The sequence below is a fragment of the Bubalus kerabau genome, chromosome 12 (genome assembly GCF_029407905.1).
Source record: "Bubalus kerabau isolate K-KA32 ecotype Philippines breed swamp buffalo chromosome 12, PCC_UOA_SB_1v2, whole genome shotgun sequence".
Taxonomy (NCBI): domain Eukaryota; kingdom Metazoa; phylum Chordata; class Mammalia; order Artiodactyla; family Bovidae; genus Bubalus; species Bubalus kerabau.
The window spans coordinates 76,112,061-76,129,456 of NC_073635.1; the positions used below are offsets into that span (position 1 = coordinate 76,112,061).

The following is a 17,396-nucleotide window of genomic DNA, read 5'->3' on the forward strand; positions in this document are numbered from 1 at the left end:
AAAGGATACTGTGCTGTGAGCAGCTGTTTATGACAAGCCACCCTGGCATCTAAATGAATTGTAAATGAAATATACAAAAAAGCAGCAAAGAAAAGAAAATAATGCTTGTGAAAATGTTAAAGGTCTTGTTTAAAAACCTATCCAAACAAAAAAATTGAAAAATAAGACATTGCTTTATTGCTAGAGGCCATGACAAGTTTTCTCATAACCCAGAAGTTCCATAGTTCTCTAAAACTAGCCAAAAAGCAAAGAAGTGATGGTCACCCCATGCTCTCAAATATCAATTACAAAAAACATTTTATAAGACTTGCCATGAGTCCCAATCTCAAGTATTTCACAGGCTTTATGTAATCTCTTTCTTACATCAACACGATGAAGGATTTTGCTCTCCATTTAAAAGCAGGAAACTGACGCTCAGAGAGGCTTATTGATTTGCCCAAATTCAAACAATTCAGTCATTATGACCCCAAGTCTTTTCTTTTAATTTCTGCCTGAAACTAAAACATATAGAGATGAAATTCACATTTAAAAAATTAATATCTAAATTATATTCCTCTTTTATATATTTGCCCTTCTGTCTGCATTTTCTAGCTGTTGGGTTTCTTGTGGTCATATGTGGCCTCTCCCATGAGGGGACCAGTTCTAGATTCCCAGCTAATTAGGGAATAACAGCCTGTTCAGTTCAGAGAGCAGAATGATCATTCCGTTCAATTAAGTCGCTCAGTCATGTCCAACTCTTTGCCACCCCATGAATTGCAGCACGCCAGGCCTCCCTGTCCATCATGAACTCCCAGAGTTCACTCAAACTCACGTCCATTGAGTCCGTGATGCCATCCAAACATCTCATCCTCTGTCATCCCCTTCTCCTGCCCCCAATCTCTCCCAGAATCAGAGTCTTTTCCAATGAGTCAACTCTTCGCATGAGGTGGCCAAAGTATTGGAATTTCAGCTTTAGCATCAGTCCTTCCAAAGAACACCCAGGACTGACCTCCTTTAAAATGGACTGGTTGGATCTCCTTGCAGTCCAAGGGACTCCCAAGAGTCTTCTCCAACACGACAGTTCAAATGCATCAATTCTTCGGCGCTCAGCCTTCTTCACAGTCCAACTCTCACATCGATACATGACCACTGGAAAAACCATAGCCTTGACTAGATGGACCTTAGTTGGCAAAGTAATGTCTCTGCTTTTGAATATGCTATCTAGGTTGGTCATAACTTTTCTTCCAAGAAGTAAGCATCTTTTAATTTCATGGCTGCAGTCACCATCTGCAGTGATTTTGGAACCCCCAAAAATAAAGTCTGACACTGTTTCCACTGTTTCCCCATCTATTTCCCATGAAGTGATGGGACCAGATGCCATGATCTTTGATTTCTAAATGTTGAGTTTTAAGCCAACTTTTTCACTCTCCTCTTTCACCTTCATCAAGAGGCTTTTTAGTTCCTCTTCACTTTCTGCCATAAGGGTGGTGTCCTCTGCATATCTGAGGTCATTGGTATTTCTCCTGGCAATCTTGATTCCAGCTTGTACTTCTTCCAACCCAGCCTTTCTCATGATATACTCTGCATAGAAGTTAAATAAGCAGGGTGACAATATACAGCCTTGACGTACTCCTTTTCCTATTTGGAACCAGTCTGTTGTTCCATGTCCAGTTCTAATGATCATTAAAAGATCCTAAAAGTGCTTGCTAGGCTCCCTGGTGACTCAGTGGTGAAGAATCTGCCTGCCAATGCAGGAGATGCAGGTTTGATCACTGGATCGGGAAGATCCTACGGAGAAGGAAACAGCAACCCATTCCAGTATTCTTGCCTGGGAAACCCCTGGACAGAGGAGCCTGGAGGGCTACAGTCCATGGGGTTACAAATTGTTGAACACAACTTAGCGACTAAGCAGCAACAGCTGCAGAGCATTCTGTTCATAGGTTTTCAGGCACTCTGTCTACCAGATCTAATCCCTTGAATCTGTTCGTCACCTCCATTGTATAACCGTAAAGGATTTGATTTAGGTCAAACATGAATGGCCTATTGGTTTTCCCAACTTTCTTCAGTTTAAGCCTGAATTTTGCAATAAGGAGCTGATGATCAGAGCCACAGTTAGTTTCAGGTCTTGTTCTTGCTAACCATATAGAGCTTCTCCATCTTTGGCTGAAAAGGACATAATCAATCTGATTTCAGTATTGATCATTCCTTGATGTCCACGTGTAGAACGGTCCCCTGTTTAGCCAGAAGAGGGTGTTTGCTACAACCAGTGTATTCTCTTGACAAAACTCATTTAGCCTTTTCCCTGCTTCATTTTGCACACTAAAGGCCAAACTTGCCTATTATTCCAGGTATCTCTTGATTTCGTACTTTTACACTCCAATTCCCTATAATGAATAGGATATCTTTTTTTTTTTTTTTTTTTTTTTTTTTGTAGAGTAAGCTGATGTTTTTTTTTTTTAATTTTATTTTATTTTTAAACTTTACATAACTGTATTAGATTTGCCAAATATCAAAATGAATCCGCCACAGGTTTACATGTGTTCCCCATCCTGAACCCTCCTCCCTCCTCCCTCCCCATTCCATCCCTCTGGGTCGTCCCAGTGCACCAGCCCCAAGCATCCAGTATCGTGCATCGAACCTGGACTGGCAACTCGTTTCATACATGATATTTTACATGTTTCAATGCCATTCTCCCAAATCTTCCCACCCTCTCCCTCTCCCACAGAGTCCATAAGATTGTTCTATACATCAGTGTCTCTTTTGCTGTCTCGTACACAGGGTTATTGTTACCATCTTTCTAAATTCCATATATATGCGTTAGTATACTGTATTGGTGTTTTTCTTTCTGGCTTACTTCACTCTGTATAATAGGCTCCAGTTTCATCCACCTCATTAGAACTGCTTCAAATGTATTCTTTTTAATGGCTGAGTAATACTCCATTGTGTATATGTACCACAGCTTTCTTATCCATTCATCTGCTGATGGGCATCTAGGTTGCTTCCATGTCCTGGCTATTATAAACAGTGCTGCGATGAACATTGGGGTACTCGTGTCTCTTTCCCTTCTGGTTTTCTCAGTGTGTATGCCCAGCAGTGGGATTGCTGGATCATAAGGCATGTCTATTTCCAGTTTTTTAAGGAATCTCCACACTGTTCTCCATAGTGGCTGTACTAGTTTGCATTCCCACCAACAGTGTAAGAGGGTTCCCTTTTCTCCACACCCTCTCCAGCATTTATTACTTGTAGACTTTTGGATTGCAGCCATTCTGACTGGCATGAAATGGTACCTCATAGTGGTTTTGATTTGCATTTCTCTGATAATGAGTGATGCTGAGCATCTTTTCATGTGTTTGTTAGCCATCTGTATGTCTTCTTTGGAGAAATGTCTATTTAGTTCTTTGGCCCATTTTTTGATTGGGTCATTTATTTTTCTGGAGTTGAGCTGTAGGAGTTGCTTGTATATTCTCGAGATTAGTTGTTTGTCAGTTGCTTCCAGAATATTGGAAATAAAAGCAAAAATAAACAAATGGGACCTAATTAACCTTAAAAGCTTCTGCACATCATAGGATATCTTTTTTGGTATTAGTTTTAGAAGGTGTTGTAGGTCTTCATAGAACCATTCAACTTCAGCTTCTCTGGCATCAGTAATTGGGGCATAGACTTGTATTACTGTGAAGTGGAATGGTTTGCTTTGAAAGTGAACCAAGTTCGTTCTGTTGTTTTTGAGTTTGCACCCAAGTACCGCATTTCAGACTCTTTTGTTGACTATGAGAGCTACTCCATTCCTTCTAAGGGATTCTTGCCTACAGAAATAGGTACAATGGGCATCTGAATTAAATTCATCTATTCCCCTGAATTTTAGTTCACTGATTCCTAAGATGCTTATGTTCATTCTTGCCATCCTCCTGATTGACCACATCAAATTTACCTTGATTCATGGACCTAAAATTCCAGGTTCCTATGCAATATTGTTCTTTTTAGCACTGGACTTTGCTTCCACCAGCAGACACTTCCACAACTGAGCATCATTTCTTCTTCAGCCCAAGTGCTTCATTCTTTCTGCAATTGCCCTCCACTCTTCCCCAGTAGCATACTGGAGACCTTCTAACCTGGAGGACTCATCTTCTGGTATCATATCTTTTTGCCTTTTCATACTATTCATGGGGTTCTCATGGCAAGAATACTGGAGTGGTTTGTCATTTCCTCCACCAGTGGACCACGTTTTGTCAGAACTCTCCACTATGACCTGTGCATATTAGTTGGCCCTGCATGACATGGCACACAGCTTCATTGAGTTACACAAGCCCTTCGCCACAATGAGGCTGTGATCCATGAAAGGGAAAAGGACATGAAGTTATTTAAGCTCAGCCAAGTTGTTGGTTTTTCTGTTGTTGCTGTTGTTGTTTTCTCTTCCTGAATGAGGGGTGTGTAGGAAGAGAGGTTTTGGAATTCAATTTTCCTCAGCAAATTACAGCATTTTGCTGAGGGCAGCTGTGTTCAAATTCTCATACTCAAAGCAGTCCCAATTTTTTTTTAATTTAATAAGCTATTTTTTTGGTATTTTTAAATTTATTTATTTTTAATTGAAGGATAATTAAAATGCCTAACTCTAACTTCCACATCTTACTTTCATTTTCACTTTTTTAACTAGTAGGAAGATTTCTAGGAGGTGATAATTTCAGTGACAAGAACTGTACATAATTGAGACTCCTTAGTCAATGTTATTTGGAACCTTGGGAAATTGCATGAAAATTACATTAATTTGAAATATTTAGTGCACAATGGTCAATTTTGAAAACCACTGTTTTTATTCTGTGAGTCTACAAAAGAATGTGTCCATTAAAATCTTCAAGAATTACAAACCTAGAATCTCTGTAATACAAACACATGAAAAGGTATTTATGGGTCTGGAAACTGTGTCTGACAATAACTTTAATGCAACATAATGCCAGTGTCATCAGACAATTTTCCTCACTTAAAAACACATATGGTGTTTTAAAAGTAAGCACCCATCACTTAGTGCTCAACATGCATTTAGATGTTAATGCAAAGAATAACATTAAAACAATTTTATTTCATCTTCCCCACATTTATGGAGTTGGCATTACTTTCTCTATTTTACTGAGAGGAGACTGGCTTTGTGGGGCAGAGACAGGAAGAGGGAGAGCTGGGATTCAAGCTTGGAAAGGGAGACTGCAGGGCTCCCCACTGTACTTGAAAGCTTTTGCCATCATAAATGATTACCAGGTGGAATCATAAGACATAAATTGATTTTTATGCTGCTTTTCCTTCATCCTTTTTGAAATGGTAAACAGCTCCAATTTGCCCAACCACTCATATAACGTGGCTGAACAGGCAACATATCTGGTATCTGTAAGAGTCAGTGTACAGGATGGTGTATACACGCATGATCGCCCTCTGTTGCGATATGGTCTCTGAGTGACATCGTCTGAGTAGATGTTCTGTCCTGAAGTGTGTAGACCCACTACTCAGAACCCAGGTTTTCATTAGCCACACTTGGCATCACTATTACAAAATATTAAATAAATTATCTGAGATATCATTTAAGGGAAAGAGAAGGAATTAAATGAGGAAAAGTATATGAAATGGACTCTTTAGAAGTAATAAAAATAAAAATGATCAAGAATCTTCCAAGGTTGATCAAATACACCAAGGACAAGCAGAATCATCAAAAATGAGTTTGGAAACTCTTGGCATGAACTATATCCTTTAAAACAAAACTGAACAACTCCTTTCCAGCCCCTTCCCTTCCCCCTCTCAGCTGGTGATAGAAACACTGGTTCCCACACAGGAACCAGCAGCACCTCCAGCCCCAGCATCCACAGCAGCAGCCTTTCCTACTCATCTGGGATCAAAGGTCACCTCCTAGAAGCTTTGCCACCTCCTGGACCAGGCTCCCTAACTGCCTCCAGCCTCCACACCCAATTTGCCTTCCAGGACTTCCTCCACAGGGCTCCCACAATTAGGATTCCCAAGGAGCAAGGGGTAAGTTTCTGGATGTCTTCCTTCTCTGGGGAAGCTGGAGGAGACCCATGAGGGGAGGGCTTCATGCCTGAGTCACCTCTGTACCTCAGGGCCTCAACTCTAACCCCTGTTTGTTTAAGGGAAGGAGGGAGAGAGGGAAATACCACCCACCACCTCACCACCCCGCCAACTCATAAACTATACACCCCGACAACCAGCAACATCCCCTCAGACCCTACATTCCAGATGGGCCTCTCTCCTGCTTCAGTCAAACTCCTTCCAGGACTACCCTGTCTTCACCTCAACTCCCTTCACACCTCCTGGATTCTCAGCCCTTTGCACTCTGGCCTCCTCACATCTGAAACCTGTTTCTCGGGTCACCGACATCTCCTGATTCCAAATCAACCAACAACTTTCCATGGACTCACCTTCTCATTTGCATTGAGCAGACCTGTCCTTCCTTGATTCGACAACCTACCTCCTTCTTTCTCGCTCCCTGTTCACCGTGAGTCTCCTCTCCTCCCTCTTCTCTCTCTACTTACTCTCTGATATCGAGTCTTCTTATCTTGGCCCCTAAAAATGCTTCCCTTTCTCTGGGCTATCTTGTCATCCTCACAGATTCAGCTACTACAGCTCAGTGAAGGGTACACAGGCTCCATACTCATCCTAGATCTCCCACTCAAACACCAGATTCTTACTTCCAATGACCTGCAAGACATCTTCAACTTCAAGATAATTGAACTACAAGCGGCAGAGCTGGGATTGCAAATCAGTAAGACTAGACTTTTCTCTCCTTTTTAATGAGAATGTTTCCTACCTATCTATCCCTGTCTCTATCTGTTATGCAAAAATATGTGACAATTCTGATATGACCAGTAACTAACCACGAGCTAAGTACATGGCCAAAATACAACCTTGGCCTGCCTTGCCATAGCAAACAAACAGAACCTTTTGCAAAATCTTTTCAAAGTAATTCATAATCACTGTTAAAATGTGACACTGCTTTTAGGAAAAAAAATGTTTCTGGGAATAAATTACATAGTTAAACCCAGCATGGCACATTTATAAAATAAGTTTGCAAAATAGAAAACAATCAGACATCTTTGCAGTACAAGTCCTCTGCCTCTGCCTCTCAGCTTTGTTCACATTGGTAACAGTGGAAGCCTTGCCCACAGGCTATGCTGTCTGCACTGAGAAGTTCACTGCTGCATTTCTATGTGCAGTCTTTCATAATCCATTTAATTTCCAAAATTAACACTTGGGAAGAAAAGGAAAACTCCCCGCAAACTTAATCACTGAAAAGTAGACAGAATTAAATAACAGAAAAAAACAGCCCATGTGAGCAACGATACTAAATGAGATGAGAACGGAGATGACACAACATCATTCTTTAGAACCTCAAGTTCACAGACAAAACAGAGGCTAGATAGAAGGTATTCCATAGGTCTCTTTCTCTCTCCCCCCTTTCTTTAAGAGCTCTCAAGGCAGAGCAATCAACCCTTGAAAAGAAAAAAGCCTATAAAAACAAAGGACATTTTCTGAGATGACTTTGATCCCGGAATCAAATTACTGGCTTAAAGACTTTGTACCCTCAATAACTGCTCTCTGTCGTCCTTGTTGGACCTCCCAGGTGGCTCAGTGGTAAAGAATTCACCTGCCAATAAAGGAAACACAGGTTTGATCTCTGGGTCAGGAAGATCCCATAGGCAATGGCAACCCACTGGGGTACCCTTGCCTTAGAAATCCCATGGACAGGGGAGCCTGCAGGGCTGTAGTCCATGGGGTCACAAAAGAGTTGGACACAACTTAGTGACTAAACAGCAACATTGTCCTTGTTAAAGTATTATTTTCAACTAATTTTTACCAATCTTTTCTTTGTAAGTAACCACATATAGCTTTATCCAAACAAAACCATGCAGTAAACATGTGCCCTCTGTGGTAATACAATGCATCGTGCTGGTGCTCAGTCATGTCCGAGTCCCTGAAACACCATAGACTGCAGCCTGACAGGCTCCTCTGTCCATGAGATTTTCCAGGCAAGAATACTGGAGTGGGTTGCCATTTCCTTCTCCAGGGGGATCTTCTTCACCCAAGGACTGAACTCTTGTCTCTTGTGTTTCCTGTATCTGCAGGAAACTTCTTTACCACTGAGCCCCCTGGGAAGGCTGATACAATGCATAATTTAGTTTATCAAGGCTATCTTTCTGTGACAGATGATTGTCTCTCTGTTATGAAATGTGCTCACAGTAAAGGGAATCCACACCAGACACCTGGAAGGCAGAGGGAGAACCACTTACCCAGCATGTCGCTGCTTCAGACCAACCTTGAGGTGACTGTGTAGCCACTCCTGCCCAGGTGTTACTCATGTTAACTCAGCCTCCCCATCACAGCCACACCTCTTGCTTACAAACACAGCCTCTGACTCAAGATAACAGGACACATCACCAGTTTGAAAGGCCCACCCTTAGCCCCTGTGAAAAGGCCTTGAGAAACAGGCACCTGCTTTTCCCTGTGAGAGCTCTGACAGGACTGCTACGTTACCTGGATGAAATCAAGAAATGTCAAGGGCAGTAAGTCATCCATTTGACCTATATCTTTCGAAAAACGATTTAAAATTCTTCCTGTAAGAACAAGATATAAAAAATTACTCATTTCTTCAGGCAGGAGCTTTAAGAGAAACAATTCATGAAATAATCAAAACAATATTTTTTAAAACATATGTATTTAGGGGCTTCCCTTGGTGGTACAGAGGATAAGAATCTGCCTGCCAATGCAGGGAGATTCCTAGGTTTAATCCCCTGGTTGGGAAGATCATCTGGAGACTAAAATGACTACCCACTCCAGTATTCTTGCCTGCAAAATCCCATGGACAGAGGAGCCTAGCGAGCTACAGTCCATGGGGACACAAAAGGGTCAGATATGACTTAGCGACTAAACAACACCAGCAAATTTAACATATTACAAATTCACATAAAATGAAATAAGGCGATGTAAGTGGTAAAAAGAAAGAGAAACTAGGATGACACCTAAAGAGAAACAAAAATATCACCAAATGTCAGTGGGTGGGGAGTTGAAATTGAGCCCTGATTTTCAAAAGAATGGGGAAATCTTGTGGCAGTACTGGAAAGGGTTGGTGGATTTTAGAATGTTCCCTCATTTTAGATCTCTTATCTAAGACTCACTCCAAGTGCTAAGTCAGTAATAAACACCTGCAAAATATTTAAGTCAATCCTGATTGTTATACTAATTTTGCTTTAGTTATCAAAATTAATTTTGGCATGATACTTTTTAAATAAACATAACTTCTCTGTAATTTTTTTTCCCTCCAGATGGTTCACATCCCCTCACATTTTGGGAAATTGTGGATTCCAGCCATTTCCAAGTGTGAGTTTAATACTGGGGTAGTAAGCCATTATTTTCAGAGGTGTACCAGGTGTGACAAACACAGATTTGTGAATAAGCATCTAAGAAGACCAGAGGGATGTAGGCAGGACAACAGAAATATTACTAAATGACTAAGGATCACTTTTTTTTTTTATTTTATTTTATTTTTAAACTTTACATAATTGTATTAGTTTTGCCAAATATCAAAATGAATCCGCCACAGGTATACATGTGTGCCCCACCCTGAACCCTCCTCCCTCCTCCCTCCTCCCTCCCCATACCATCCCTCTGGGTCGTCCCAGTGCACTAGCCCCAAGCATCCAGTAAGGATCACTTTTAATCGTTGATTTTATTTCCCTTCTCAGAATCCACAACAACAGTATATCCTAAAGGCAGTAAAATTAGACTATGATAACTAATTTCTAGTAAATATTTGGTGTGAAATAAAATGCTACCTGTCACATCAGTAAACAAAGGATGCTGCAGCCATCAGGACTCTGCAGACACCCCTGCAAGGCTGGTGCACCCTGAGAAGACTCAGGATGAGAAAGCTCAGGACACTGGCCCCAGATAACGGAGATGCAGATCAGAGGAACTGTAACAGGAGGAGCCGGTTTTGACTGCATGTTGGATCTCTTTGACTTAACTTTTGCTACTCGTTGCTTTTATTGGGAAATCCTACTTCTCTGCCTAAATGTTAAACTAAAGTGGCTTTTTTCTGCTCACAGAGAGACAGTCTGACCTTGGCCACTTGTGAATGGCTGCAGAAAAGAAGAAATGAACACATCCCTCTCCAGTTTTGCAAGATAAATGGCCTTTTGACTTGACTTCATTGCCTGCTCTCCTCTTTGTTCTATAAAAGAAGCTGGCATCCAGACCCCAATAAGATTGTTATTTTGAGACATTAGTTTGCCATCTTCTCAGCCTGCCAGCTTTCCAAATAGAGTTATTATTCCTTGCCTCTGCACCTTGTCTGTAAAACTTAATGGGCTGTCATGAGCCAAGCAGAACAAGCTTGAACTCAGTAACAAGTAACACTACTATATGTGGTTTTCTCTTCATGACAAAACACACCAGAAACAAAGTCCACCATAAATAATCGATTGCAAATTCCACTTCTGAAAATAATCACAGGAAAGGGTTCAATTTAATATACCCACCACTAAAAGAGTAATTAATTTATGGCCCCTAAACCTTTTGCACAAACTAGGTCGATCTTTGCAGTACTCATTTGGGCTTCTATTTTCTTGAAGGAATGAAGTCATGTTAATAGACACAGGAGGGGAGACAAGATATGCCCTAGTGTGCTAGCTGCTCTAGGATTAGTAACCTTGAAGATTTAAACTTCATCCCAAATCCTTGAATAATAAATAAGTCAGCATCTGGAGATACCCACAGGTCTTGAATACCGAAGAGTCTGGTTAACTGTGGTCATGAGCACTCAAAGGCTTTGAGAACAGAAATCCAGTCCCACTTGATACTCCCAACTTCATGACTGTAGTTTTCAAATTAACTGACAAAAGTGGAGCAACTTCACAACCATAAAAGCACAGACTCCTCCAATCATTTCCTCATTACAGCTTCATAATAAGATGAGATCTGTGTGGCCCTGCGCAGTTTATTATCCTATGCTCTGCTTCTGCCTGGATCAAACAACATGTGCTGAGTAAATCTACACATGATGCTGACCTCAACAGTCTTATTTAATTATCATAAGAGTCTTGTGGAACAGGAAAGAGCAGCAGTTACTTCCATTTCACAGGAGACAAAGTTCACAGACACCATGTCATCATCCTCACTAAGGTTCCTTAGGCACTGCCCATGTGCTAAGTGTTGCGAATGTATTAACCTTTTTAATGCCCACAGTACTGAGATATTCAAAAGTGTGTGAATCAGTCAGTTCAATTCAGTCTCTCAGTTGTAGCTGGCTTTTTGCAACTCTATGGACTGCAGCACGCCAGCCTCCCTGTCCATCACCAACTCCCAGAGCTTGCTCAAACTCATGTCGATTGAGTCGGTGATAATATCCAACCATCTCATCCTCTGTCGTCCCCCTCTCCTCCCGCCTTCAATCTTTACCAACATCAGGGTCTTTTCAAATGAGTCAGCTCTTCACATCAGGTGGCCAAAGTATTGGGGCTTCAGCATCAGTCCTTCCAATGAATATTCAGGACTGATTTCCTTTAGGATGGACTGGTTGGATCTCCTTGCAGACCAAGGGACACTCAAGAGTCTTTTCCAACACCACAGTTCAAAAGCATCAAGTCTTCAGCACTAGCTTTCCTATGATCCAACTCTCACATCCATTCATGACTACTAGAAAAACCATAGCTTTGACCAGATGGACTTTTGTCAGCAAAGTAATGTCTATGCTTTTTAATATGCTGTCTAGATTGGTCATAGCTTTTCTTCAAAGGAGCAAGCGTCTTTTAATTTCATGGCCACAGTCACCATCTGCAGTGATTTTGGAGCCCAAGAAAACAAAGTCTCTCACTGTTTCCACTGTTTCCCCACTTATGTGCCATGAAGTGATGGGACCAGATGTCACAATCTTAGTTTTCTGAATGTTGAGTTTTAACCCAGCTGTTTCACTGTCCTCTTTCACTTTCATCAAGAGGCTCCTCAGTTCCTCTTTGCTTTCCGCCATAAGGGTGGTGTCATCTGTATATCTAAGGTTATTGATATTTCTCCTGGCAATCTTGATTCTGGCTTGAGCTTCATCCAGCCCAGGATTTCACATGATGTACTCTGCATATAAGTTAAATAAGCAGGGTGACAATATACAGCCTTGACGTACTCCTTTCTGAACTTGGAACCTGTCCATTGTTTCATGTCCAGGTCTAAATGTTGCTTCTTGATCTGCATACAGATTTCTTAGGAGGCAGGTCAGGTGGCCTGGTAATCCCATCTCTTTCAGAATTTTCCAGAGTTTATTGTGATCCACACAGTCGAAGGCCTTGGCATAGTCAATAAAGCAGAAGTAGATATTTTTCTGGAACTCTCTTGCCTTTTTGATGATCCAACAGATGTTGGCAGCTTGATCTCTGGTTCCTCTGCCTTTTCTAAAACTAGCTTGAATATCTGGAAGTTCTCAATTCAGGTACTGTTGAAGCATCACTTGGAGAATTTTGAGCATTATTTGCTAGCATGAGAGATGAGTGCAATTGTGCAATAGTTTGAACATTCTTTAGCATTGCCTTTCTTTGGGATTGGAATGAAAACTGACTTTTTCCAGTCCTGTGGCCACTTGCATAGTTTTCCAAATTTGCTGGCACACTGAGTGCAGCACTTTAACAGGAGCATCTTTTAGAATTTGAAGTAATTCAGCTAACTCCATCAACTGCACTAGCTTTTTTGTAGTGATGCTTCCTAACACCCATCTGACTTCAGACTCCAGGAAGTCTGGCTCTAGGTGAGTGATCACACCATCATGGTTATCTGGGTCATGAAGGTCTTTTTGTATAGTTCTTCTATGTATTCTTGCCACCTTTTCTTAATATCTTCTGCTTCTGTTAGGTCCATACCATTTCTGTCCTTTATTGTGCCCATCTTTGCTTGAAATGTTCCCTTGGTATTTCTAATTTTCTTGAAGCAACCTCTAGTCTTTGCTAGTGTGTTAACAGTATCCTCATATTTTACAGGTTAGAAAATTGAGACACAGAGAAATGAAATAACTAGCACATACATAAAGATTAAAGTAACTATAACTGGCTACTACTATTAGTAACTAGCAACAGGACTGAACCGAGACAGCTGGTTCTAGAATCCATAATTATAACCATGGCACCATCCTGCCTGGAGATTTGCCTGCCCAGTAGTATCTACCTGCTTTATCCTTGGTCACACAGCTAGTTGATGACCAGGCTGAGCTTATTCCTATCCTCCCTCCAGCCCTCATTCCTGCCTGTCCCAGAAACAATCCCTGATTGACAGGTCCTGTCAATCATCACTTGCAAAAAAACAAAGCCACCTTGGGCCTCAGCACAAGTCTAACCACCTGAACAGCGTGGGCATGTCCACTGATGAACTAACCCTTCAGAGGAACCCAGGTCAGGAGGGTACTCTCTGAAGAAAGACAGGTCAAAGGCCTCATGGTAGAGGAAGCAACCACTAGGAAACCTTCAGGGACACTCTTCCTTAACACTGAAGATCCACCTGCCACATACCACAAGACCGCTTAAATATAACCAAAAGTCCATTGCAAAACTAGAGAGCAGATTTTATTGAGGAGGATGTATACATTTAACTGATCTTGTGTTTTAACTAATTTTCCATTACCATTTAGGTAAACCTCAAGGTATTAACGCATGTCAGAGCTCTGTGGTCCCAGAAACGAATGGGCAATGAAACAAAGACACACACAGCCTGTCTCCTTTACAGATGTTCCTGGAAGAAGGTCCTTCTTAACACCATTTAAGCTTAACACCATGTAACACAGCCAACATTCCAACAACCTGTCAAAAACATTTCAACATGTTTTATCTGTTGGATGTTTCATATGCCACACAACAAATGGGCTCTTAAACCATCCTGCAAAATAAACATTCATTTATCTTTACTGCTGCTGCTACTGCTAAGTCACTTCAGTCGTGTCTGACTCTGTGCGACCCCATAGATGGCAGCCCATCAGGCTCCCCTGTCCCTGGGATTCTCCAGGCAAGAACACTGGAGTGGGTTGCCATTTCCTTCTCCAAATTAGCAGTTTAGGACTCATCTAACATTTCTATTATACTTCTTCAACAGAACCCAAGATGAACCACTAGTAAAACAGATTATAAGATTTTTTGGATATTGGATGAATTGATCTGCTGAACTCTAGAATTCACAGAAGGAATTAAAACTTCTAATTTGTTTTTTAACAAATAAAATTCTGCACTGTGCTAATCTCATTTTGCATATAATTTAGCAAATGGCTATTAAGGCTTTATTGTAAGGGATTACAAAAAAAAAGTCCTATTGTGCACCATGTAAGATACAGAAAATAATGATTCACAAATAACTAACGAACAACTAAGGGAATCATGGTTTTTCCTTTCATTATAGACTTCTCAAAATCAAAATGTTTTAAAATTAAAGTTATATTAAGAGTTTATGGAAAATCACATCCCTAGCTTAAGAACTTAAAGGTCTTTCTATTTTAAAAAGGAATGGATGATTATAACTATAGCTTTTTAAAATGTTGCTTTGGAGAAAAGTCTTGATTCTTTGTTTCATTCTTTCTAGTAGCTTTTTCTTTGCCTGCTTACTATAAAATAAAGCACTGTTAGTCTGAGGACAATTTCTGATTCAGTTACAGATACACATAAATTGCAAGAAAAGCTCATACACTCCTATATTCCGATTTCCTCTGGTAGGAAAAAATAGCTATGAAATTTTTATATAAAACTAATCAACATGCACAGTGATTTTTGTCCTAGCATCTCTTCCATTTTCAACTATCAAACATAATTAGGCATTAAAAGTGTTAAGACATAGAAAAACTTGGTGTCTGACTTACCTATCGGATTTCTATTGAAGAACAATACCGGAGCTCTCAAAATGGACTCCAACATTTTGTTGTGCAAAGTTTGTGAAGAATTAACAAGGACATAGAATATCAACAGAGATCTTGTGATGCCAAAAAGGATGGTAGATACAATTAACCCTGAAATAAAGAAACATCACTCAGCACAAGATCTCTGCCTTATACTCAATGATGCTAAAGCATGGTAGGCAGTTTATAAAGATACTGTGTATTTTATTCTATAAGTAAAATTTATACAGAAATTTACATATATAGAATATAGAATCAATAAATTTATATATATATATATATATGTAACTACACATATACAATGGATTGTGTAAGAGCTCAATGCTTTCACAAAATATAAAGAACAATATAAAAAACACCATTTTCTTCTCATGAAATAGAAACAACACAGAGGAGGGTGGAAATTGTGTAAACTGCAGGCGCATTCTAGGTTTTCCTAATTCAATTAAAAGTTCTAATAAAAACTCAGGAGAAAAAAGATAATTAATTCAAGTTGAGTTATTTCAAATCCTAAAAGATGATGCTGTGAAAGTGCTGCACTCAATATGCCAGAAAATTTGGAAATCTCGGCGGTGGCCACAGGACTGGAGAAGGTCAGTTTTCATTCCAATCCCTAAGAAAGGCAATGACAAAGAATGCTCAAACTACCACACACTCTCATCTCACATGCTTGTAAAGTTATGCTCAAAATTCTCCAAGCCAGGCTTCAGCAATACATGAACCATAAACTTCCAGATGTTCAAACTGGTTTTGGAAAAGGCAGAGAAACCAGAGATCAAATTGCCAACCCCGCGGAATCATTGAAAAAGCAAGAGAGTTCCAGAAAAACATATATTTCTGCTTTATTGACTATGCCAAGGCCTTTGACTTTATGGATCACAATAAACTCTGGAAAATTCTGAAAGAGATAAGAATAAAAGACCACCTGACCTGCCTCCTGAGAAATCTGTATGCAGCTCAGGAAGCAACAGTTAAAACTGGGCATGGAACAACAGACTGGTTCCAAATAGGAAAAGGAGTACGTCAAGGCTATATATTGTCACCTTGCTTATTTAACATATATGCAGAGTACATCATGAGAAATGCTGGGCTGGATGAAGCATAAGCTGGAATCAAGATTGCCAGGAGAAATAGCAATAACCTCAGATATGCAGATGACACCATCCTTATGGCAGAAAGTGAAGAACTAGAGCCTCTCTGATGAAAGTGAAAGAGGAGAGTGAAAAAGTTGGCTTAAAGCTCAACATTCAGAAAATGAAAATCATGGCATCCGGTCCCATCACTTCATGGCAAATAGATGGGGAAACAGTGGAAATAGTGGCAGACTTTATTTATTGGGGGCCTCAAAAATCACTGCAGATGGTGACTGCAGCCACAAAATAAAAAGACACATACTCCTTGAAAGAAAAGTAATGACAAATCCAGACAGCATATTGAAAAGCAGAGACATTACTCGGCCAACAAAGGTCCGTCTAATTAAGGCTATGGTTTTCCCAGTGGTCATGTATGGATGTGAGAGTTGGACCATAGGAAAGCTAGCACCAAAGACTCAATGCTTTTGAACTCTGATGTTGGAGAAGACTCTTGAGAGTCCCTTGGACTGCAAGGAGATCCAACCAGTCCATCCTGAAGGATATCAGTCCTGAATATTCATTTGAAGGACTGATGCTGAAGCTGAAGCTCCAATGCTTTGGCCACCTGATGTGAAGAGCTGACTCATTTGAAAAGACCCTGATATTGGGAAAGATTGAAGGTGGAAGGAGAAGTGTATAAGAGAGGATGAGGATTCATTTTGATGTTTGGCAAAACTAATACAATTATGTAAAATTTAAAAATAAAATAAAATTAAAAAAAAAAAAAAAGAGAGGATGAGATGGTTAGATGCCATCACCGACTCAATGGACATGAGTTTGAGTAAACTCCAGGAGTTGGTGATGCTGAAGGGCCTGATGTTGGAAGGCCTGACATGCTACAGTCCATTGGGTCCCAAAGAATTGGACACAACTGAGAGACTGAACTAAACTGATAAAAAGTAGTTGATCTTCCTTTCCCCTCATTTCAAATATCACTACTTACAGTATGTCCCATAATCTAAAACTCTGGTATGCTTTGGAGCCAACACACGAATTAACAGGGAACAAGAGAAAAGACTTAGCATTTCCTTGTAAACATCTAATTACAAGTAAGTGTCTATGTACTTTCATGTAAAGTTGCTACTTGAGAACCTACTGTATAGCACAGAGAAGTCTATTCAGTGCTCTGTGGTGACCGAAGTGGGAAAGAAATCAAAAAATGGGAGGATATAACTGGTTCACTTTCCTGAACAGCAGAAAGTAACACAACATGGTTATGCTACAACTATACTGTAATAAAAATTAGTAAAACTTTTAAAAATAAATAATAAAGTAGTTACTTCTATGCCCAAGTAGCTTTAAAGAGTATGAAAAGATCATGTTAAGTTGTAAGTGGACCATCCCTTAAACAACTGAATTGGAAGGAACTACAAATTAGATTT

The 17,396-nt window shown here is 40.2% G+C and overlaps 1 protein-coding gene across 1 annotated transcript in view; it reads right to left on the reverse strand.

The window, feature by feature from the left end:
- Positions 1 to 17,396, reverse strand: part of LOC129624251 (ATP-binding cassette sub-family C member 4-like) — a 195,433-nt gene that overhangs the window by 71,553 nt on the left and 106,484 nt on the right. The window contains 2 exon segments of the mRNA XM_055541911.1: positions 8,506 to 8,585; positions 14,846 to 14,992. Coding sequence (XP_055397886.1) covers positions 8,506 to 8,585; positions 14,846 to 14,992 — 227 coding nt within the window.